A 24,579-nucleotide genomic window follows, 5' to 3' on the forward strand; every position below is an offset into this window, starting at 1 on the left:
ACACACAGATAGAGATAGACACACACACACAGATAGAGATAGACACACACACACACAGATACAGATAGACACACACACACAGATAGAGATAGACACACACACACTCACACACACAGATACAGATAGACACACACACACAGATAGAGATAGACACACACACAGATACAGATAGACACACACACACAGATAGAGATAGACACACACACACACAGATACAGATAGACACACACACACACAGATAGAGATAGACACACACTCGCACACACAGATACAGATAGACACACTCACACAGATAGAGATAGACACACACACACTCGCACACACAGATACAGATAGACACACACACACAGATAGAGATAGACACACACACAGATACAGATAGACACACTCACACAGATAGAGATAGACACACACACACTCGCACACACAGATACAGATAGACACACACACACAGATAGAGATAGACACACACACAGATACAGATAGACACACACACACAGATAGAGATAGACACACACACTCGCACACACAGATAGAGATAGACACACACACACACAGATACAGATAGACACACACACACAGATAGAGATAGACACACACACTCGCACACACAGATAGAGATAGACACACACACACACACAGATAGAGATAGACACACACACTCACACACACACTCGCACACACACACACAGATAGAGGTAGACACACACACACACAGATAGATATAGACACACACACACACACAGAGATAGAGATAGACACACACACACAGATAGAGATAGACACACACACTCACACACACACTCGCACACACAGATAGAGATAGACACACACACACACAGATAGAGATAGACACACACACACAGATAGAGATAGACACACACACACACAGATACAGATAGACACACACACAGATACAGATAGACACACACACACAGATAGAGATAGTCACACACACTCACACACACACTCGCACACACAGATAGAGATAGACACACACACACACAGATAGAGATAGACACACTCACACACACACTCGCACACACAGATAGAGATAGACACACACACACAGATAGAGATAGACACACACACACACACACACACACACACACAGATACAGATAGACACACACACACAGATAGAGATAGACACACACACAGATACAGATAGAGATAGACACACTCACACAGATAGAGATAGACACACACACACACACACAGATACAGATAGACACACACACACAGATAGAGATAGACACACACACACACAGATAGAGATAGAGACACACACACACACACAGATACAGATAGACACACACACACAGATAGAGATAGACACACACACACACACACAGATACAGATAGACACACACACACAGATAGAGATAGACACACACACACACACAGATAGAGATAGACACACTCACACACACACTCGCACACACAGATAGAGATAGACACACACACACAGATAGAGATAGACACACTCACACACACACTCGCACACACAGATAGAGATAGACACACACACACAGATAGAGATAGACACACACACACACAGATACAGATAGACACACACACACAGATACAGATAGACACACACACACACAGATACAGATAGACACACACACAGATCGAGATAGACACACACACTCACACACACACTCGCACACACAGATAGAGATAGACACACACACACACACACAGATAGAGATAGACACACACACACAGATAGAGATAGACACACACACACTCGCACACACAGATAGAGATAGACACACAGACACACAGATAGAGATAGACACACACACACAGATAGAGATAGACACACACACTCACAGATAGAGATAGACACACACACACACACACAGATACAGATAGACACACACACACAGATAGAGATAGACACACACACACACACACACTCGCACACACAGATAGAGATAGACACACACACACACAGATAGAGATAGACACACACACTCACAGATAGAGATAGACACACACACACACACACAGATACAGATAGACACACACACACAGATAGAGATAGAGACACACACACACACACAGATACAGATAGACACACACACACAGATAGAGATAGACACACACACACACAGATACAGATAGACACACACACACAGATAGAGATAGACACACACACACACAGATAGCGATAGACACACACACAGATACAGATAGACACACACACACAGATAGAGATAGTCACACACACTCACTCACACACACACTCGCACACACAGATAGAGATAGACACACACACACACAGATAGAGATAGACACACTCACACACACACTCGCACACACAGATAGAGATAGACACACACACACAGATAGAGATAGACACACACACACACAGATACAGATAGACACACACACACAGATACAGATAGACACACACGCACACAGATACAGATAGACACACACACAGATAGAGATAGACACACACACACACACACACTCGCACACACAGATAGAGATAGACACACACACACACAGATAGAGATAGACACACACACACAGATAGAGATAGACACACACACTCACACACACACTCGCACACACAGATAGAGGTAGACACACACACACACAGATAGAGATAGACACACACACACACACTCGCACACACAGATAGAGGTAGACACACACACACACTCACTCGCACACACAGATAGAGGTAGACACACACACACACACACAGATAGAGATCGACACACACACACACACACTCGCACACACAGATAGAGATCGACACACACACACTCGCACACACAGATAGAGATAGACACACACACACACACACTCGCACACACAGATAGAGATAGACACACACACACACAGATAGAGATCGACACACACACTCGCACACACAGATAGAGATAGACACACACACACACACACTCGCACACACAGATAGAGATAGACACACACACACACACACTCGCACACACAGATAGAGATCGACACACACACACACTCACTCGCACACACAGATAGAGGTAGACACACACACACACACACTCACAGATAGAGGTAGACACACACACACAGATAGAGATAGACACACACACACACACACTCGCACACACAGATAGAGATCGACACACACACACACTCACTCGCACACACAGATAGAGGTAGACACACACACACACACACTCACAGATAGAGGTAGACACACACACACAGATAGAGATAGACACACACACACACAGATAGAGATAGACACACACTCACAGATAGAGGTAGACACACACACACACACACAGATAGAGATAGAGACACACACACAAACAGATAGAGATAGACACACACACTCACACACGCACTCGCACACACAGATACAGATAGACACACACACACACAGATAGAGATAGACACACACACTCACACACTCGCACACACAGATAGAGATAGACACACACACACACACACACACTCGCACACACAGATAGAGATAGACACACACACACACACACACACACACACAGATAGAGATCGACACACACACACACACACTCGCACACACAGATGGAGATAGACACACACACACACACACTCGCACACACAGATAGAGATAGACACACACACACACACACTCGCACACACAGATAGAGATCGACACACACACACACTCACTCGCACACACAGGTAGAGGTAGACACACACACACACACACTCACAGATAGAGGTAGACACACACACACAGATAGAGATAGACACACACACACACACAGATAGAGATAGACACACACTCACAGATAGAGGTAGACACACACACACACACACACAGATAGAGATAGAGACACACACACAAACAGATAGAGATAGACACACACACTCACACACACTCGCACACACAGATACAGATAGACACACACACACACAGATAGAGATAGACACACACACTCACACACACATTCACACAGATACAGATAGACACACAGATAGAGATAGACACACAGATAGAGATAGACACACACACTCACATCACACCACGCACACAGATAGATAGACACACGCTCACACACACACTCACACAGATACAGATAGACACACAGATAGAGATAGACACACAGATAGAGATAGACACACACACTCACACTCACATCACACCACGCACACAGATAGATAGACACACGCTCACACACACACACACACAGATACAGACAGATACACACACTCACACACGCGCACGTGCACATACACGCACGCACACACACACACACAGATAGAGATAGACACACACACACAGATAGAGATAGATAGACACTCACACACATACACAGATACAGATAGACTGATACTCTCTCACACACTCACAGATACAGATAGACTCACACTCTCGCACACACACTCTCACACAGATACAGATAGACTGATACTCTCTCACACACTCACAGATACAGATAGACTCACACTCTCGCACACACACTCTCACACAGATACAGATAGACTGATACTCTCTCACACACTCACAGATACAGATAGACACACACTCACACACAGATACAGATAGACTCACACTCTCACACACACTCACACACACAGATACAGACAGACACTCACGCACACACACACAGATACAGATAGACACACATACACACTCTCACAGATACAGATAGACTGATACTCTCTCACACACTCACACACACAGATACAGATAGACACACATACGCACACACACACATACTGAGAGACATACATACAGATACAGATAGACTGATACTCTCTCACACACTCACAGATACAGATAGACACACACTCACACACAGATACAGATAGACTCACACTCTCACACACACTCACACACACAGATACAGACAGACACTCACGTACACACACACAGATACAGATAGACACACATACACACTCTCACAGATACAGATAGACTGATACTCTCTCACACACTCACACACACTGATACAGATAGACACACATACACACACACACTGATACAGATAAATATACACTCACACCCCACACACACACAGATACAGGTAGACACACACAGACATGCACACAGGCAAATACACACAGACACATGTACACACAGGCACACACACAGGCAAACACACACATACACATGCACACAAACACAGACAGGCACAAACTCTCACAGACGCATTCCAAAAAGAAGCAGTGACTAGCGATCAGGAGAGGGGGATCCTGGCTCATTTTCCCCTCTCCAGCCCTGGAGCAATGTGTCATTTTATCGCCCCTATCTTCACCTTGGCCGAGACCAGCTAACCTAGCACACACTGGGCATTCAGCCTGAGCTGAGCAATGTTGAGGAACTGCACCTTTGATCGTGCCATTCACGGGGTACTTCTCCCAGTCCCTGCTGCTAATGAGGGACTTTACCTGTGGGCAGCACCGAATGGAAGATTGTGGGCCCGTTGGCTGTGATTTTCTGCTCCGCACTGGCAGCGGGTCTGGGGGTAATGGTGGGTGACCTCTCTTCCCCTTCCCCTCCCTCTCCGCCTTCTCTTCATCCAGTCAATGCGCACTGCGAGAATTTAGGCTTTAAACTCAAAATATTTGATTCAAGCCCCAGTCATGAAGAACAGCAGTACAATTACTGTGAAGAAGCTCTGGCTATTGGACAAGGTCCAGGAGGGCACAGTGGCACCCGCCAGATAGAATCGCAGGTGGCATGATTTGACTTACACTCAATGTACTTGTGAAGCTGAACAAACTCGTCGGGGCTCAATGTCGTCCACACTTTCTCATCCATTTCTGCTGGGTGCTTCCTCACAGGACTGGCTTCAGTACGCAGCTCCTACACCAGCAGAGAAAGAGAGAGAGATAGAGCGTTCAATTGAAATGTGTACAGTCAGCAGTCAGACTCTAATCTCTACTGCAAAGTCACAGGTTTTATCCAATGATCACAATGCAAAGCTCTTTGATTTGTGCTTGAAGTACTTGCTGCTGCCAGGCCTGTCACTCACTGCTTTTATTTTCTCTCTCTTTAATCCTCCTCCTCTCCCCACCCTCCCTCCCTCCATTACCGACTGTTTCCACAACATTCTCTACTACCACACCTCGACCTCATTTTATTTACCAGAAATCTGGAGTCACTTTTATTTTGACATTTGTTTGGGTTGGATTGTAGGGCAGGCCCCTGGGTCAATGCCCAGTGTTTCCCCATGACTGAATCCAGCTCCACAGTCCAGGTTGCAGGATCATCGAGCCACTGCTCTGGCTCTCAGATTCGGCCACAGTGATAAGGCCGCTGGATTCAGCAGCTGAAACCTCGTGCGCCGGCTCCAAGCGCGACAACTGACGCCTCAGCAATGAAACCCTTCTGGATGTTGGTGACTGGGAACCAGCTGTTCCTAACCGGGGCTAGTCATTGTCCAGCATCTCCAAGCTGCAGTGAACAATGTGAAATAACTCATAGTTTTCATCCCCACTGTCGGATTTCAAGATACTCCGTGTTTACCGGATTCCCAGCTCATCCATCAACTGTGACCAAGAAGGCAGCCATTCCCGTGCTACATTACATAACATTACGTCATACTTACAGCACAGAAACAGGCCATTCAGCCCAACTGGTTCATGCTGGTGTTTATGCTCTACTTGAGTCCCCTCCCATCCTACGTCATCTCACTCTATTAACATATCCTTCCATTCCTTTCTCCCTCGTATGTTTATCTAGCTTCTCCTTAAATGCATCTCTGTTATTCGCCTCAGCCACTCCCAGCGAGATCCACATTCTCACCATTCTCTGGGTAAAGAAGTTTCTCCTGGATTCCTTATTGGATTTATGAGTGACTGTCTTATATTTATGGCCCCTAGTTTTGGTCTCATCCACAAGTAGAATAGACATGGAGAAGATGTTTCCATCAAGCTGCTTCAGAATTTTAAAGCCTTCTATCAGGTCACCCCTCTAGAGAAAGAGTTCCAGCCTGTTTTATCTTTCTTGCTGGGTAGAACCTCTCAGTTCTATGTTGAGTGAGGACTGGGTCTGAATCTTTCTTACCCCTCTCTGCATCACATCTGCAGGAAGCAATGGCAACTGTAACTGCACTGTGTACAGTTTTGGTCTCTTTATTTAAGGAGGGATGTACTTGCATTGGAGGCAGTTCAGAGGAGGTTCACTGGGCTGATGTCTGGGATAAAGGTGTTGTCTTATGAGGAAAGGTTGAGCAGGTTGGGCCGATACTCATTGGAGTTGAGAAGGATGAGAGGTGATCTTATTGAAACATAGAAGATTCTGAGGGAACTTGACAGGGTAGATACTGAGAGGATGTTTCCCCTCGTGGAGGAATCTAGAACTAGGGGGCACAGTCTCAAAATGAGTCTCCCATTTAAGACGATGAGGAGGAATTTCTTCTCTCAGAGGGTGGTTAATCTTTGGAATTCTCTTCCCCAGTGAGTAGTAGAGGCTGGGCCATTGAATATATTCAAGGCTGAGTTAGACAGATTTTTGATCTACAAGGGAGTCAAGGGTTATGGGGGGGCAGAAAGGAAAGTGGAGTTAAGGCTACAATCGGGTCATCCCTGATCTTATTGAATGTTGGAGCAGGCTCAAGGGGCCCAATGGCCTACACCTGCTCCTATTTCTTATGATCTTATGTTCTAAACCCAGACCAACTGTCTTCCTGGGACCAGCTGGACATCCTCCAGTCAGGTCAGCCCCAGTCATGAAGTATAGTTCATGCTGAGCTCTGAATGGATCCTGGAGCGAGCTAAATTTCCTGAGCTTTTCCTATAGCTCAATGTACAGCATTGAGCTATAAGGCCCATAGGGTCCCAGATATGTTCCTTGCTTTGGGTTACGTTGGCCGGTCTCAGTCAAGGCGATGCGAGGAGTGTTAGCATTGGTCGTCAGCGAGCCTGCCTTAGAGAGGTGGGGAAAATCAGCAGGCGTTTGTGCTCCTGATCACTATCCATCATAGGATGGAAATAGGATTAGGGTGAACGGCAAAGCACGAAACCGCAGGTGCGAATCCTTGCCTTCAAGAGTAGTTTCGCCACCTTCAACCAAGTGCAATCATTAAAAACGAGACAATGAATTTCTATTTTCAAAGCTCAGGGTGTTGAGGGCGGGGTGGGGAGTTATTTTCAAAATTCCAGCACACCCAACTCAGACAGTCCACACTGGAAAACACCCAACCCCAATCAACAAAAAGCATCTCCACAAAAACCCCACTCCTCGAAGGGAATGGAACTGCAGACGCGAAGCGGCCCCATAACACCTGAAAAGACTGACTGGATCTCTCAGACAGACCTGCTGCTGGTAACTGTGAAAGCTGAGAAACCCACCAGCTAGATTGTTAAACAATTCAATCTCAGCTGCAAAATCTCGCAGCTGTTTTTCTTTGCTCATGCATTAACATCCTTCGAGAAAATGAAATGAGATGAAAGTTTGCTCGTTTTACGAATCATTCTTTCCGAGCCGGGGCTGAACCCGCAATTCAGTGGCGGCATCGTGGGTACGACCCCTCGCCAGTCATCGCAGTGCAGATGGGAAGCGAAGGCACAAAGAGCATCTTACCTTCAGCAAGCTCAGTGTCTGAGGCTGGCCTGTTGCTGCAGTGCAGCATCTACAATGCAGCCTGAGCTGGAGGAGGAACTGCACAGTTTGAAGAAATCCAGAGAGTGCACAGCAACCTTCTGCATACAGAGAGATAAGATGCTGCTGCACCAGAAAGGCGAGTGTTTAGTGCGTGAAAGAGGTCAGAAACAAAACCTCCACTGTACTTGTTCAGTACAGACCACAAGAAGGAAGGCTGATGGCAGGTGAAAAAATCAGAAGAGCCCAGGGAGGCAGGGGGAGGGGGTTGGTGGTGGTGGGGGGGGTGTGGGGGGGGAAACAGGAGGCGGTATCGAGACACTGCTCTGTGTAGTAATACCCAGCACTGCCAGTGGAAAAATGGGTTAAGACAACATTCGAAGCGTTGCTCTCTTTTGCTGCTGTTTTATGCAAAACCTGGCACCAGGAAAATAAGAGAGACACTGAATCACACCTCCGTCCCACAGACTTCCTGTCAGAGTTGTCGAAACAACTTGCAGTGTGCACAATGGCAGGCACTGCAGCAGAAATTCCAACTTCCTCGGGCTCCTCGTGCTGGCTGGTCAGGGCTCAGGGCGCAAACGAGCGTTGGCCAGAATGATGTTTGAACCCAAGCGGGTTGTTGGCCAGATATTCCTCCGCCCGCGATTTGACTGGTGCCGTTAAGCTGTTCAGAAAGTCAGCCCGGGTTGTTAGTGCTCAGTTTTTGATGGTTCAAGAGGTGAATTTGCTTATGTGGTGGCTGTCCCTTTAAGAGCCCACCCACATTGTGCTCCACCATGGAAACTGATAGTTAGGCCCACCAGTTTTTTCAGGGGTTTCTGATCTGTCTGGGCTCAGCTACATCGATCACCTGATATATCTGAATGAATGCAGCCTTGGTTACAAAGAGACCTTTGTGCTTTTTAAAAATTCTTTGATGGGATGTGGGCGTCGCTGGCAAGGCCAGCATTTGTTGCCCATCCCTAATTGCCCTCGAACTGATTGTCTTGCTCGGCCATTTCAGAGGGCAGTTAAGAGTCAACCACATTGCTGAGGGTCTGGAGTCACATGTAGGCCGAGACCAGGTAAGGACGGCAGATTTCCTTCCCTAAAGGACATTAGTGAACCAGATGGGCTTTTAACAAAAATCGATGACCGTTTAATAGCACCATTATTGCAACTATCACATTTTTTAAAGTTAACTAATTGAATTTAAATTCCACCAGCTGCCGTGGTGGGATTTGAACCCGCGTCCCCAGGACATTAGCCTGGGCCTCTGAATTACAAGTTCAGGGACATCATCACTATGCCTGTCTGTCCAGCTTCACACACCCAGCTATCCACAAAGCATCACTTAATGCACGTTACTGGAGTGTGAAGGGAAATCCAAAATGCCTGGATTCTCTGGGAGTGAATCTTGATCACTGAACTGAAAATATGAGAGATCATATTCAGGAATGTTCTTCACTTCTTTTCAGCAATGAGTTGATCTTTCATGGTATTGCACTCATTGTCCTGATCAATATTTATCCCTCAATCGACATCACAAAAACAGATGATCTGGTCATTATCACGCTGCTGTTTGTGGGAGCTTGCTGTGCGCAAATTGGCTGCTGCGTTTCCTACATTACAACAATGCCGACACTTCATTGGCTGCAAAGCACTTTGAAACGTCCGATGGTCGTGAAAGGCGCTATAAAAATGCAAGTCTTTTTTAAAGTAGTGCGAGGGATCTTTTATATCCACCTGAGAGGGGAGATGGAGCCACCTGGTTTAAGCATCTCATCTGAAAGATGGCACCTCTGACAGTGCAGTACTCCCTCAGTAACGCACTGGGAGTGTCAGTCGGGATTTTGTGCTTTAGTCGCTGGAGTGGGACTTGAACCCACTGACTCAGACGCAAGAGCACTAGCCACTGAGCCACAGCTGACAGGAAGGAGCGGAGGCTGGGAATGGAAGGACAGGGCCTAGGACGTTGGGGCAGGGAGGGTGTAGTTGGGGAAGGCTTCGCAGGTTGGAAAGAACCGGGATCTGGAAGAGAACATGGTGCCAAAGTCTGGTCTGGGCTGTATCTCTCCTTCCCACTGTTGTTGCTCTGGATTTGAAGCCATTGTCATCTGGAACTGGGACGTCGGGTAAACTGCTGCAATTTGCACAGATAAGAGAGGAATTGTGAGTCCGAAGCCTGGCTCTAAGGGCTCAAGCGGGCTGGGAGTTGAGGGCTGAAGGCTAGGACAGAGCAGGGAGAGGCTGGACCCACACAGTGACAGGTAGGGAGAGGTCATCAGCCAATACAAACCAGGGCTGAACCTGTTGAACCTGGGAGCCAGGCCTTGGGGAAAGGAATTGAGGGAAGCTACTGCCACCATGGTTCAGATCAGCCATGACCTCATTGAGTGGGGAAAACAGGCTCGAGGGGCTGAATGGCCTCCTCCTGTGCCTATCTTCCTGTATACTCCACGCTCCGGCTACCTGACCTGATATGAGACCAGGAGAAGGGAGATTGGTTCCAGAGGCAGTGGGGCACTGGGGAAAAGTCAAAGGCTGTGGCCAGGTAGGAAGAGGTGAGGGCCCAGAGAGGAGAACATAGGAGCAGGAGTAGGCCATTCAGCCCATCGAGCCTGCTCTGCCAAGACAGTTGGAAAACTGCAGCCAGGAGGGGAGAAACCAGAAGCTCTACATGGGGAGATATGGCACAGGTCATAGAATCATAGAATGATACAGCACAGGAAGAGATCATTTGGCCCATCATGCCTGTGCTGGCTCTTTGGTCGAACTATCCAATTATTCCCACTCCCCTGCTCCTTCCCCAAAGCCCTGAACATTTTTTCCTTTTTTCCAAATCTTTTTTTGAAAATTACTATTGAATCTGCTTCCACCAGGCTTTCAGGCAGCGTATTCCAGATCACACCAACTCGCTGGGTTCTTTTGCCAATCACCTTAAATCTGTGTCCCTCTGGTTACTGACCTCTCTGCCACTGCAAAGTTTTTCCTTACTTAATCAATCAAAACCATTCATGCTTTTGAACACTTCTATCAAATCTCCTCTTAACCTTCTCTGCTCCAAGGAGACCCAACCTAGCTTCTGTATTTCCACATAACAGCAGTTGCTCAGCCCTGGTACATCTCTGCTGCACCATCTCCAAAGCCTTCGCATCCTTCCTTCAGTGCGATGCCCAGAATTGGACACGATGCTCCAGCTGTTTTATAAAAGTGGCTCTTAATGCAGGCTGCTGGGCGAGAGAGAGGCCAGAAGCAGGAAAGCTGCTTGGGATTGGTCCCACCAATAAAATATTAACCGTCACAGGGTTACGACAGCTCAGCACATCGGCTGCTGAAACCCTCATTCATGCCTTTGTTACTTTTAGGCTCAACTACTCCAATGGCTGGTCTCCCACATTCTACCCTCCAAAAACCTGAGGCCCTAATATCTCCTTATGTGGCCTGGTGTTATATTTTTGATTGATAACAGTCCCCCGAAAGGACGCTTTACTACATTAAAGGCACTATATAAGCACAAGTTGTTGTTGTTGACAGAGAGACTGTTAGAGACTAAAGACAAAGAGACTGGGAGACAGATGAACAGACAAATTGGTGGATAAACCGATAAGGGAGCTATTTGTACTGAAGGTTTCCTTTCTCCTCTCAGAGTACAAAGTGGTGAATAAAGAAGAAAAGAAAGTAAAATACATCATTAAAAAACTACATACGTCATACCTTCACTAAATTTGCCCATTTCATTGGTCGTCCTGTCTTCTTTTTAGAGATTTTACTTCAAGGCCTCAGCTTCTCCCAAAGGTTTGGATTTCACCTCATGTCCAAAGCTGGGGCCCTGTTCACTGAAGGCAGATCATGCAGTCTGAGCACGTGCAATGTGCGCACTTCCTCAAGATGCAGCAGTGGCATTTAGTCACCTCAACAGCTCAAATGTTTCCCTTCAGCCTCCAGAAGCCTATTCGATTGTTTGTTTGAAAATTATGTCAAGAGTGGCGCAGTGGTGAGCACCGCAGCCTCACAGCTCCAGGGACCCGGGTTCGATTCTGGGTACTGCCTGTGCGGAGTTTGCAAGTTCTCCCTGTGACCGTGTGGGTTTTTGCCGGGTGCTCTGGTTTCCTCCCACAGCTGAAGAGTTGCAGGTTGATAGGTAAATTGGCCATTGTAAATTGCCCCTAGGGTGGGTAGGTGGTAGAAGAATTGTAGGGAATATGGGATTAATGTAGGATTAGTATAAATTGATGGTCGGCACAGACTTGGTGGGCCGGAGGGCCTGTTTCAGTGCTGTATCTCTAAATAAATAAAGGTTAGAGGAAAACTGCTAAAAGTTTCATTCAGGTAAAGTTTGAGTGTTTGCTAAAATACAGAGGCTGTGTGCGTGTGAGAGAGAGAGCGAACACACACACATATACGGGCATTGCTCACAATGAGTTATACATTACACTATTGTAAAATGGAAAGTTATTGGGCTGGAAGAGAGCATATTTCGAATGAAAGGATTTGGAAAGACTATCTCTGTCCTCAGATGAATGTTTCTTTTTTTTGTTTGGTTCTTCATCAGAATGTCGCGTCACCAAAAGGATGTGCTTAAATAAGGAGTTAAATTCAGGACTTTTATCTTCAGAATCTCCCTCCAAACAAGAATAATGACATAGTCTTCCCAGAACTTGCCACTGTTTAGACAATAAATGGTTGTTTCTGGGGTGCTCAATATGAACAGAGAGCAGTAATGCAGCTGAATTGAAAGATCCACAGAGGATATCTTCCCCCATTGACAAAGTCTAGAGATTTTGATTGACAGCAAAACTGACCATTCACAGATTGTTCCAGAGCTTTCTCTTTACAAGCCCCGCCCCCTCCCTCTGGGAATGAAAAGCAGCCCGGAAACCATTCCTGGGAACAATGAAAGTGACCAGAATTGTTTTTTTTTGGAAATTGGAAGACAGTAAAGGATGGTCTCTTCACCTTCTGAAGTAACTTTAAAAGGAAAAACATGAAATCTCCACTGATCCCTTGCAACGACAATAAAACAGCAAACCAATCTTTCTCACTTGTATCTATGTTCTGCTGCCATACGGCCTTTCCAGTTCGAATGAGTACAGGGGCTGTGGAGAGAGCAGATTTCCTCCGTGCCTCACCTACATTGAAATCTGAAATGGGTTTAGAAAAGATGAGTTCCGATTTTGCTACACAGAGCAGGAGAAGGAATCTCGGCCCAGCATGGTGCCTGCTGTCACCTGAATATCTCACCAGACAATTGAACTCACACACAGCAAGGTGTTAACTGTGATTCAGTTGGTAGCACTCTCGCCTCTGAGTCAGAAAGTCAAGATTCAAGCCCCACACGGAGACCTGTGCTTACAATCAAAGCAGACTTTTCACTGAATTACTGAGGGAGTGCTGCACTGTCGGAGGGTCAGTACTGAGGGAGGGCTGTACTGTCGGAGGGTCAGTACTGAGGGAGGGCTGTACTGTCGGAGGGTCAGTACTGAGGGAGGGCTGTACTGTCGGAGGGTCAGTACTGAGGGAGGGCTGTACTGTCGGAGGGTCAGTACTGAGGGAGGGCTGTACTGTCGAAGGGTCAGTACTGAGGGAGTTTGCACTGTCAGAGGGTCAGTACTGTGGGAGTGCTGCACTGTCAGAGGGTCAGTACTGTGGGAGTGCTGCACTGTCAGAGGGGCAGAACTGAGGGAGTGCTGCACTGTCAGAGGGGCAGTACTGAGGGAGTGCTGTACTGTCAGAGGGTCAGCACTGTGGGAGTGCTGCACTGTCGGAGGGGCAGTACTGAGGGAGTGCTGTACTATCGGAGGGTCAGTACTGTGGGAGTGCTGCACTGTCAGGGTCAATACTGAGGGAGTTTGCACTGTTGGTGGGGCAGTGCTGAGGGAGTTTGCACTATCAGAGGGGCAGTACTGAGGGAGTGCTGCACTGTTGGAGGGGCAGTGTTGAGGGAGTTTGCACTGTCAGAGGGGCAGTACTGAGGGAGTGCTGCTCTGTCAGAGGGGCAGTACTGAGGGAGGGCTGTACTGTCGGAGGGTCAGTGCTGAGGGAGTTTGCACTGTTGGAGGGGCAGTGTTGAGGGAGTTTGCACTGTCAGAGGGGCAGTGTTGAAGGAGTTTGCACTGTCAGAGGGGCAGTGCTGAGGGAGTTTGCACTGTCGGTGGGGCAGTGTTGAGGGAGTCTGCACTGTCGGTGGGGCAGTGTTGAGGGAGTCTGCACTGTCAGAGGGGCAGTGCTGAGGGAGTTTGCACTGTCAGAGGGGCAGTGTTGAGGGAGTCTGCACTGTCGGAGGGGCAGTGCTGAGGGAGTTTGCACTGACGGTGGGGCAGTGTTGAGGGAGTCTGCACTGTCAGAGGGGCAGTGCTGAGGGAGTTTGCACTGTCAGAGGGGCAGTGTTGAGGGAGTCTGCACTGTCGGAGGGGCAGTGCTGAGGGAGTTTGCACTGACGGTGGGGCAGTGTTGAGGGAGTCTGCACTGTCAGAGGGGCAGTGCTGAGGGAGTTTGCACTGTCAGAGGGGCAGTGTTGAGGGAGTCTGCACTGTCGGAGGGGCAGTGCTGAGGGAGTTTGCACTGACGGTGGGGCAGTGTTGAGGGAGTCTGCACTGTCAGAGGGGCAGTGCTGAGGGAGTTTGCACTGTCAGAGGGGCAGTGTTGAGGGAGTCTGCACTGTCAGAGGGGCAGTGCTGAGGGAGTTTGCACTGTCAGAGGGGCAGTGTTGAGGGAGTCTGCACTGTCGGAGGGGCAGTGCTGAGGGAGTTTGCACTGACGGTGGGGCAGTGTTGAGGGAGTCTGCACTGTCGGAGGGGCAGTGCTGAGGGAGTTTGCACTGTCAGAGGGGCAGTGTTGAGGGAGTCTGCACTGTCAGAGGGGCAGTACTGAGGGAGTGCTGCTCTGTCAGAGGGGCAGTACTGAGGGAGGGCTGTACTGTCGGAGGGTCAGTGCTGAGGGAGTTTGCACTGTTGGAGGGGCAGTGTTGAGGGAGTTTGCACTGTCAGAGGGGCAGTGTTGAAGGAGTTTGCATTGTCAGAGGGGCAGTGCTGAGGGAGTTTGCACTGTCGGTGGGGCAGTGCTGAGGGAGTCTGCACTGTCGGTGGGGCAGTGTTGAGGGAGTCTGCACTGTCAGAGGGGCAGTGCTGAGGGAGTTTGCACTGTCAGAGGGGCAGTGTTGAGGGAGTCTGCACTGTCAGAGGGGCAGTGCTGAGGGAGTTTGCACTGACGGTGGGGCAGTGTTGAGGGAGTCTGCACTGTCAGAGGGGCAGTGCTGAGGGAGTTTGCACTGTCAGAGGGGCAGTGTTGAGGGAGTCTGCACTGTCGGAGGGGCAGTGCTGAGGGAGTTTGCACTGACGGTGGGGCAGTGTTGAGGGAGTCTGCACTGTCAGAGGGGCAGTGCTGAGGGAGTTTGCACTGTCAGAGGGGCAGTGTTGAGGGAGTCTGCACTGTCAGAGGGGCAGTGCTGAGGGAGTTTGCACTGTCAGAGGGGCAGTGTTGAGGGAGTCTGCACTGTCGGAGGGGCAGTGCTGAGGGAGTTTGCACTGACGGTGGGGCAGTGTTGAGGGAGTCTGCACTGTCGGAGGGGCAGTGCTGAGGGAGTTTGCACTGTCAGGGGCAGTGTTGAGGGAGTCTGCACTGTCAGAGGGGCAGTGCTGAGGGAGTTTGCACTGTCAGTGGGGCAGTGTTGAGGGAGTCTGCACTGTCAGAGGGGCAGTGCTGAGAGAGTTTGCACTGTCGGTGGGGCAGTGTTGAGGGAGTCTGCACTGTCGGAGGGGCAGTGCTGAGAGAGTTTGCACTGTCAGTGGGGCAGTGTTGAGGGAGTCTGCACTGTCAGAGGGGCAGTGCTGAGAGAGTTTGCACTGTCGGTGGGGCAGTGTTGAGGGAGTCTGCACTGTCAGAGGGGCGATCTCTCAGATAAGATGATAAACCAAGACCCTGTCTGCCCTTTCAGGTGGATATAAAAAATCCCTCGACCACTATTGGAAGGTAAGAAGGGGAGTTCTCCCCAGTGTCCTGGCCAGTATTTCTCCTTCAATCAACATCACCAGAACAGATTATCTGATCATTTACGTTATTACAATTTGTGGGAGCTTGCTGTGTGCTAATTAGGTGCCATGTTTGCCTGCAAAACAGCACAACAAAAGTGAGGTGTTGGTTAGTTGGTTAGAAATGACTGTGATGCAATATTGCCTCTGTTAGTTTGAGTTGGAAAGGTGAGTTGAATAGTTGAGGAAATCAGTGGATTTGAATCATGTTCACAGTGTCCATCTCTCTCACTATTAGAAACAAAGAGCTTGCATTTATATAGAACCTTTCACATCCTCAGGAAGTCCTACACTAACCCTAACACAATATTTCACAGCTCATGAATTGATTTTTTGAAGTGCAGTCATTTTGCCACGTAGGCAAGCAAACAGGTATAACACATTGAATTCAAATACAGCCTTTTATATTCTGTTCACACTGCTCTCCCTACTGTCCTTCATTGCCTGTTTTTCATGTTTAACTTCAACTGATTTCATAACCTATTCCCCTAAAATGTTAATGTTTCAATTCTTAGCTTGTATTATCTGCCTCCTTGCTCCAACCATCCATTTTGGAGATTGGATCAAGTTCGAAAGCAAACTAAGCTTTCATTGTCTGAAAAACTAGCTCGAAAGCTCAACCATTAAAATCTAAGAGACGTAATGATAGGTTAAAATTGTACAGAGCCATGGTCGGAGAGGGGATTGACATACAAACACCCGGTGCTCAGAAAAGAGAGTTGATATCGTGAATTTATTTCATGAGCTGAGCAAAGCTATAGTTATATAGGATGATAGCAACATGGACATGAAATTGGCCGAGTGACAGGAAACAGAGAGTAGTGGTTAATGGATGTTTTTCAGGCTGGAGGAAGGTTTGTAGTAGAGTTCCCCAGCGATCAGTGTTGGGACCCTTGCTTTTCCTGATATATATTAATGACCTAGACCTTGGTGTACAGGGCACAATTTCAAAGTTTGCAGATGATATAAAACTTGGAAGCATTGTGAACTGTGAGGAGGATAGTGTAGAACTCCAAAATGACAGAGACAAGTTGGTGGAATGGGCAGACAGGTGGCACATGAAGTTCAATGCAGAGAAATGTGAAGTGATTCATTTTGGTAGGAAGAACATGGAGAGACAATATAGAATAAAGGGCACAATTCTAAAGGGGGTGCAGGAGCAGAGGGACCTGGATATATATGTGCAAAAGAAATTGAAGGTGGCAGGACAGGTTGAGAGAGCGGTTAATAAAGCATACAGTGTCCTGGGCTTTATTAATAGGGGCATAGAGTACAAGAGCACCAGTTCAAGAGTACAAGAGTCTCAGACACCAGTTCAGCTTCAGCTGGGGTATTGCATCCAGTTCTGGGCACTGCACTTAACGAAAGACCTGAGGGAATTGGAGAGAGTACAGAAAAGATTCACGAGAATGGTTCCAGGGATGAGGAATTTCAGTTATGAAGATAGATTGGAGAATTTAGGACTGTTTTCCTTGGAGGAGAGAAGGCTGAGAGGTGATTTGATAGAGGTATTCAAAATCATGAGGGGTCTGGACAGAGTAGATAGGGAGAAACTGTTCCCACTCATGAAAGGATCGAGAACGAGAGGGCACAGATTTAAAGTAATTGGTAAAAGAAGCAAAAGCGACATTCGGAAAACTTTTTCATGCAGCGAGTGGTTAGGATCCGGAATGCACTGACTGAGAGTGTGGTGGAGGCAGGTTCAATTGAAGCTGTTGTGGAAATATTTAACCACTCTCAAGTCCACAGGATTAAAGCAAATGAAGACTTTATTTCAAGCATATGCAAGGGAGAAGCTTCTGGTAACCCAAAGAACTTCTCAATGATACAGAGTTTACAGCACACATTTATAGGATATAATAGTCATTACTCATTGATCACACTAGCCCCAACGCATACCAGGTTTACGACTTGATCAATGAACTGGATTGTGTGGCCCCCAACAAATGTTTCCTGTTATCTCAGCTCCCAACCTTGATGCTGCTAGTTCCCATGGTTTATTGTTGCTTGTCTAGTCTCCAATTTCCCCTTATCTCTTTTCTTAGTGAAGCAAGGACAGCATGTTTACACAGGCTGTTTGAGGAAATTAAGTACTGAGTTGTACAATCCCAGAATAATGGTCAAGTATCCCATCAGGCCAAAGGGTCCCTCACAACTACAGTGTTTCTTCTGAGATCATTAATGCATTCTAATGCTAAATCTACTAATGTCGACCCTTTGGCCCCACTTCAAAGCATTCAAAAGAGGATTAGACTGTTATCTGAAAAGGAAGAATGTGCAGGGTTACGGGGAGAAGGCAGGGATGGCAGTCGGTGAGATGCTCATTCGGAGAGCTAGTGCAGACACGACAGGCCGAATGGCCTCCTTCTGCACTGTATCAATTCTGTGATTCTGTGATAACTTTTGAAGACATACTGCAGACAGTCTCCAGGGAGTTGTTACTCAAATAGAATCCAAACCTGGACAAGAGGCCACCTTGAGCCAAATTTACCTACCTGGTCTGGAGGTTCAATTCAGCCGTCTCACACTAGTGGACAATCCACAATGTAAGAAACACATTTGCCTTGCCGCTAAAAGTGCACCCAACAGAGTCCCGCTGACGTGAAGCTCAATTCCATAGCAACAGAAGAGATAAATTCGGGACGGTTTGCAAAGAGCTGCTCTAATCAACTGATGCCCCCAGTAAATAGAAATCAAACTGTTCAGAGATTTCACGCATGCTTTAGCATCCTCTTGTTTATTTAAGTCCTGAATAAAAATCTGATAAAGTTTAGTTTGTGAGCGTGGACAGAGTGATAAGGAGCTCCAGAAGAGTTAAGGGGTAATAATGCAAATGTAGGAAAGCTAAATTAAAACCAGAAACTGCTGGAAATGCAAAGTAGGGCCATCAAGATCTGAAAGGAGAAAAGACAGGTTAATGGTTCAGGCAGAGAGCCTGCAGCAGAACTGACAGAATCCCAACCAGTTCTGATGAAGGAACGCACCCAACATGTTGAGTTTCTCTTTTATCCAGACACTGATGGAGCTTCTGTGCATTCCTGATTTTGTTTGAGGTAATTAACCACTTCTTCATATGGCATCCTGACAAGTGAGCTTTCGTGGGCAATTCGCCTGTGGTGGGATTCATGGTGGAGTCAAAGCCCACTCCACCGCCACTGAAGCACATTCTCACTCAATGCCCACTTCCAGTCATGTCACCAGACAGTCAGGAGCAGAAACCCTGGCAGTTTTCCCCAAGACTCACTTTCCCAAACAGAGACATGGACCAATCCTGTCCTTTTCTTTCACCAAAATATACTTTATTCATAAAATACTGTAAAAATACAATACAGAACAGTTCCAAGTTGACATTCCAAAAAGTGCAAAGGAGATCAGTTTTCTTCAATACAGGAGTGAGTTGCCTCACAAACCTTGCACTCCATTTTACATGCCATGTACATTTTACAGCAAACCCATATTTGGTGTATACAGCCCGAGGGGTTTCCCATGTGTCCCATTCAACTGGGGGTTAAATTGGACAGGCCCGAAGATGGACGCAGGGATCGCGCTGTGCGATTACCCTGTGCCCATTCAGTGTAATGCAGCCAGCGAGTCAACTTCATGCTGCCAGCTCATTATAATGCTTTCTGCATTTTTTTTTTATTTCCAAAATATACTTTATTCATAAAAATCTGTAAAAATTACATTCCCAAACAGTTTAAAACAGCATCAAGTCAAAAAATACAAACAATGCAAAAGTGATCAGTTTCCTTCTATACAATTATGAGTTGCCTCACAACCCTTCCATTTCATTGTCATGCCATATACATTTTTACATTTACAGCACACAAAATGTTCCCGATACAGTTCGAGGGGTTTCCCATGGATCCAGCCCCTCAGTTCAGCTTGGTGGGGGGACCTTACACTGTGGTCTTTCCCCATTGAGCCTTTGCTGCGGCTGCCCCAAGCTTTAGTGCGTCCCTCAGCACGTAGTCCTGGACCTTGGAATGTGCCAGTCTGCAACATTCGGTCGTGGACAACTCTTTGCGCTGGAAGACCAGCAGGTTTCGGGCAGACCAAAGGGCGTCTTTCACCGAATTGATAGTCCTCCAGCAGCAGTTGATGTTTGTCTCGGTGTGCGTCCCTGGGAACAGCCCGTAGAGCACAGTCTCCTGTGTTACAGAGCTGCTTGGGATGAACCTCGACAAAAACCACTGCATCTCTTTCCACACCTGCTTTGCAAAGACACATTCCAGGAGGAGGTGGGCGACCGTCTCTTCCCCACCACAGCCACCGCGGGGGCATTGTGTGGAGGGGGCGAGACTGCGGGCATGCAGGAAGGATCTGACGGGGAGGGCTCTTCTCACCACCAGCCAAGCTACATCTTGGTGCTTGTTTGAAAATTCTGGTGATGAGGCATTCCGCCAAATGACTTTGACGGTCTGCTCGGGGAACCATCCGACAGGATCCACCATCTCCTTTTCCCGTAGGGCCTTGAGGACATTCCGTGCAGACCACTGCCTGATGGACCGGTGGTCAAAGGTGTTTTCCCGCAGAAACTGCTCCACGAAGGATAGGTGGTACGGCACGGTCCAACTGGATGGAGCGTTCCGAGGCAATGTGACCAGACCCATCCTTCGCAACACTGGGGACAGATAGAACCTCAGCACGTAGTGACACTTGGAGTTTGCGTACTGGAGATCTACACACAGCTTGATGCAGCCAGTGTGAATTGCGCTGTTCATTGGCTGCATCCATCAGCAGGGGGCCCAATTTCATTATAAACTTGCACTACTTAAAGCCAGCCTGCACCTCTTAAAGGGGAGGTGCACTGTGGCAGGAATAGGTGCTGGGGCCATTCTACAAGTGAAAATGACCTGGGAAAGAGTGAAGAATGGCTGACCATGGGAGAGAGCAGGCCCTCAGGTTTTCAGACACTGCACTTGAGGAGGTGGAAAGGAGGAGAGATATCCTGTATCTTCAGTGAAGCAGGAGGCCCACAAGACACATGATGAGAAGGCACTAGGAACAAATAGGTAACAGGTCAATGCCAGGAGTTTAGCCCCAAGGACATGGATACAGTGCCACAAGAAGTTAAATGACCTGAAATGAGTGGTCAAGGCCAGTGAATGCATCTTCAAATACCACATCCTACCAACTAGCCTCAACCACTGCTCAATTCACCACACTACCAACAATCTCCATCAATCAGAACTCATATCTGACATTCATACACTTCACCTCACCCTCACACATGTAGCACTATTGGAAACCTCACACTCACATCTCACAGCTTGCACACACTGCCAGCTATTCAACCATGACAGCCACATCACCCACACCTCTTGCACTCGACAAGGTGACACACAATTGGAGACAGCAGGAACTAACTGGAGCAGAGGGAGAGGCGTACCTGCATGTTCTAACCCCCATAGAGGAGATGGTACTGACTATTATTGGAGTGGCCATAGCTGAGGCCGTGGCCAGCTGTGGGCTGAAACCATCAAAGGTGATGGTATCCTCATAGCGAATCCTCCTTCGCACATCCCACCTCCCCATTATCCCACCTCTAGACTTGACTATTCCAACACACTCCTGGCTGGTCTCCCAGATTCTACTCTCTGTAAACCTGAGGTCATCCAAAACTCTGCTGCCCATGTCTTAACTCACACCTAGTCCTGTTCCTCTATCACCCCTGTGCTCACTGACCTACATTGGCTCCCGGTTAAACAACTTCTTGATTTTAAAATTCTCATTCTCGTTTTCAGATCCCTCCATGGCCTCGCCCCTCCCTATCTCTGTAATCTCCTCCAGCCCCACAACCCTCCGAGATATCTGCGCTCCTCTAATTCTGGCCTCTTGAACATCCCCGATTTTAATCACTCCACCATTGGTAGCCGTGCCTTCAGTTGCCTCGGCCCTAAGTTGTGGTATTGGGGAAGGAGAGAATAAAGAGGGAATCAACTGGACACAAGGGAATCAACTGGGTAAGGAGAGAGTAAACAGGGAATCAACTGGGGTGAGAGAAAGAGAGAATGAATTGGGGAAGCAGAGAGTAAAGGGAATCAGCTCGGGAGGGAGAGAGTACAGAGGGAATCAACTGGGGAGGGAAGGAGTGAAGAGGGAATCAACTGGGGAGGGAGAGAGTACAGAGGGAATCAGCTGGGGAGGGAGAGAGGAAAGAGGGAATCTGCCTGGGACAGAGAGAGTAAAGAGGGAATGCAATGGGGAAGGAGAGAGTAAAGAGGGAATCCACTGGGGAAGGATAGAGTAAAGAGGGAATCAGCTGGGGAGAGAGAGAGTAAAGAGGGAATCAACTGGGGAGGGAGAGAGGAAAGAGGGAATCAACTGGGGAAGGAGAGAGTAATGAGGGAATAAGCTGGGGAGAGAGAGAGTAAAGAGGGAATCAACAGGGGAGGGAGAGAGGAAAGAGGGAATCAACTGGGGAGGGAGAGAGGAAAGAGGGAATCAACTGGGGAAGGAGAGAGTAAAGAGGGAATCCACTGGGGAAGGACAGAGTAAAGAGGGAATCAACTGGGGAAGGAGAGAGTAAAGAGGGAATCAACTGGGGAAGGAGAGAGTAAAGAGGGAATCAACTGGGGAAGGAGAGAGTAAAGAGGGAATCAACAGGGGAGGTAGAGAGGAAAGAGGGAATCAACTGGGGAAGGAGAGAGCAAAGAGGGAATCCACTGGGGAAGGAGAGAGTAAAGAGGGAATCAACTGGGGAAGGAGAGAGTAAAGAGGGAATCAACTGGGGAAGGAGAGAGTAAAGAGGGAATCAACAGGGGTGGGAGAGAGTAAAGAGGGAATCAACGGGGGAAGGAGAGAGTAAAGAGGGAATCCACTGGGGAGGGAGAGAGTAAAGAGGGAATCAACTGGGGAAGGAGAGAGTAAAGAGGGAATCAACAGGGGTGGGAGAGAGTAAAGAGGGAATCAACTGGGGAGGGAGAGAGTAAAGAGGGAATCAGCTGGGGAGGGAGACAGTAAAGAGGGAATCAACTGGGGAAGGAGAGAGTAAAGTGGGAATTAACTGGGGAAGGAGAGGGTAAAGGGAATAAGATGGGGAGGGAGAGGTTATGGAGGGAATGAAATGGTGAAGGAGAGAGTAAAGAGGGAATGAACTGGGGAGGGTGAGAGTAAAAAGGGAATCATCTGGGAAGAGAGAGAGTAAAGAGGGAATCAAATGGGGAGAGAGAGTAAAGAGGGAATCCGCTGAGGTGGTAGAGAATAAAGATGGTTTCAACTGGGGAAGGAGAGAGTAAAGAGGGAATCAACTGGGGAGGGAGAGAGTAAAGAGGGAATCCACTGGGGAAGGAGAGAGTAAAGAGGGAATCAACTGGGGAAGGAGGGAGTAAAGAGGGAATCAACAGTGGGGGGGAGGGGGGAGAGAGTAAAGAGGGGCTCATCTGGGGAGAGAGAGTGTAAGGAGGGAATCAGCTGGGAGGAAAAGAGTAAAGAGGGAATCAACTGGGGAAGGAGAGAGTAAAGAGGGAATCCGCTGGGGTGGTAGAGAATAAAGATGGTTTCAACTGGGGAAGGAGAGAGTAAAGAGGGAATCAACTGGGGAGGGAGAGAGTAAAGAGGGAATCCACTGGGGAAGGAGAGAGTAAAGAGGGAATCAACTGGGGAAGGAGAGCGTAAAGAGGGAATCAACAGGGGGGGGAGAGAGTAAAGAGGGGCTCATCTGGGGAGAGAGAGTGTAAGGAGGGAATCAGCTGGGAGGAAAAGAGTAAAGAGGGAATCAACTGGGGAAGGAGAGAGTAAAGAGGGAATCAACAGGGGTGGGAGATAGTAAAGAGGGAATCAACTGGGGAAGGAGAGAGTAAACAGGGAATCAACAGGGGAAGGAGAGAGTAAAGAGGGAATCAACTGGGGAAGGAGCGAGTAAAGAGGGAATCAATTGGGGAAGGAATGAGTAAAGAGGGAATCAACAGGGGTGGGAGAGAGTAAAGAGGGAGTCAACAGGGGAAGGAGAGAGTAAAGAGGGAATCAACAGGGGAAGGAGAGAGTAAAGAGGGAATCAACTGGGGAAGGAGCGAGTAAA

General features: G+C 47.9%; 1 protein-coding gene across 4 annotated transcripts in view; it reads right to left on the reverse strand.

The window, feature by feature from the left end:
• The window catches only part of LOC137358667 (diacylglycerol kinase beta-like), a 157,396-nt gene that overhangs the window by 104,390 nt on the left and 28,427 nt on the right, over positions 1-24,579 (reverse strand). For 2 of the 4 annotated variants that reach the window (XM_068024816.1, XM_068024815.1), the window contains exon 2: positions 5,694-5,805. In XM_068024816.1, coding sequence (XP_067880917.1) covers positions 5,694-5,760 — 67 coding nt within the window. In that variant the 5' untranslated portion in view covers positions 5,761-5,805. Of the gene's footprint in view, positions 1-5,693; positions 5,806-8,526; positions 8,750-24,579 lie in introns of those variants that run through there. The other 2 variants (XM_068024817.1, XM_068024814.1) reach the window with 2 other exon arrangements.

Source organism: Heterodontus francisci, chromosome X, assembly GCF_036365525.1.
Source record: "Heterodontus francisci isolate sHetFra1 chromosome X, sHetFra1.hap1, whole genome shotgun sequence".
Taxonomy (NCBI): Eukaryota; Metazoa; Chordata; class Chondrichthyes; order Heterodontiformes; family Heterodontidae; genus Heterodontus; species Heterodontus francisci.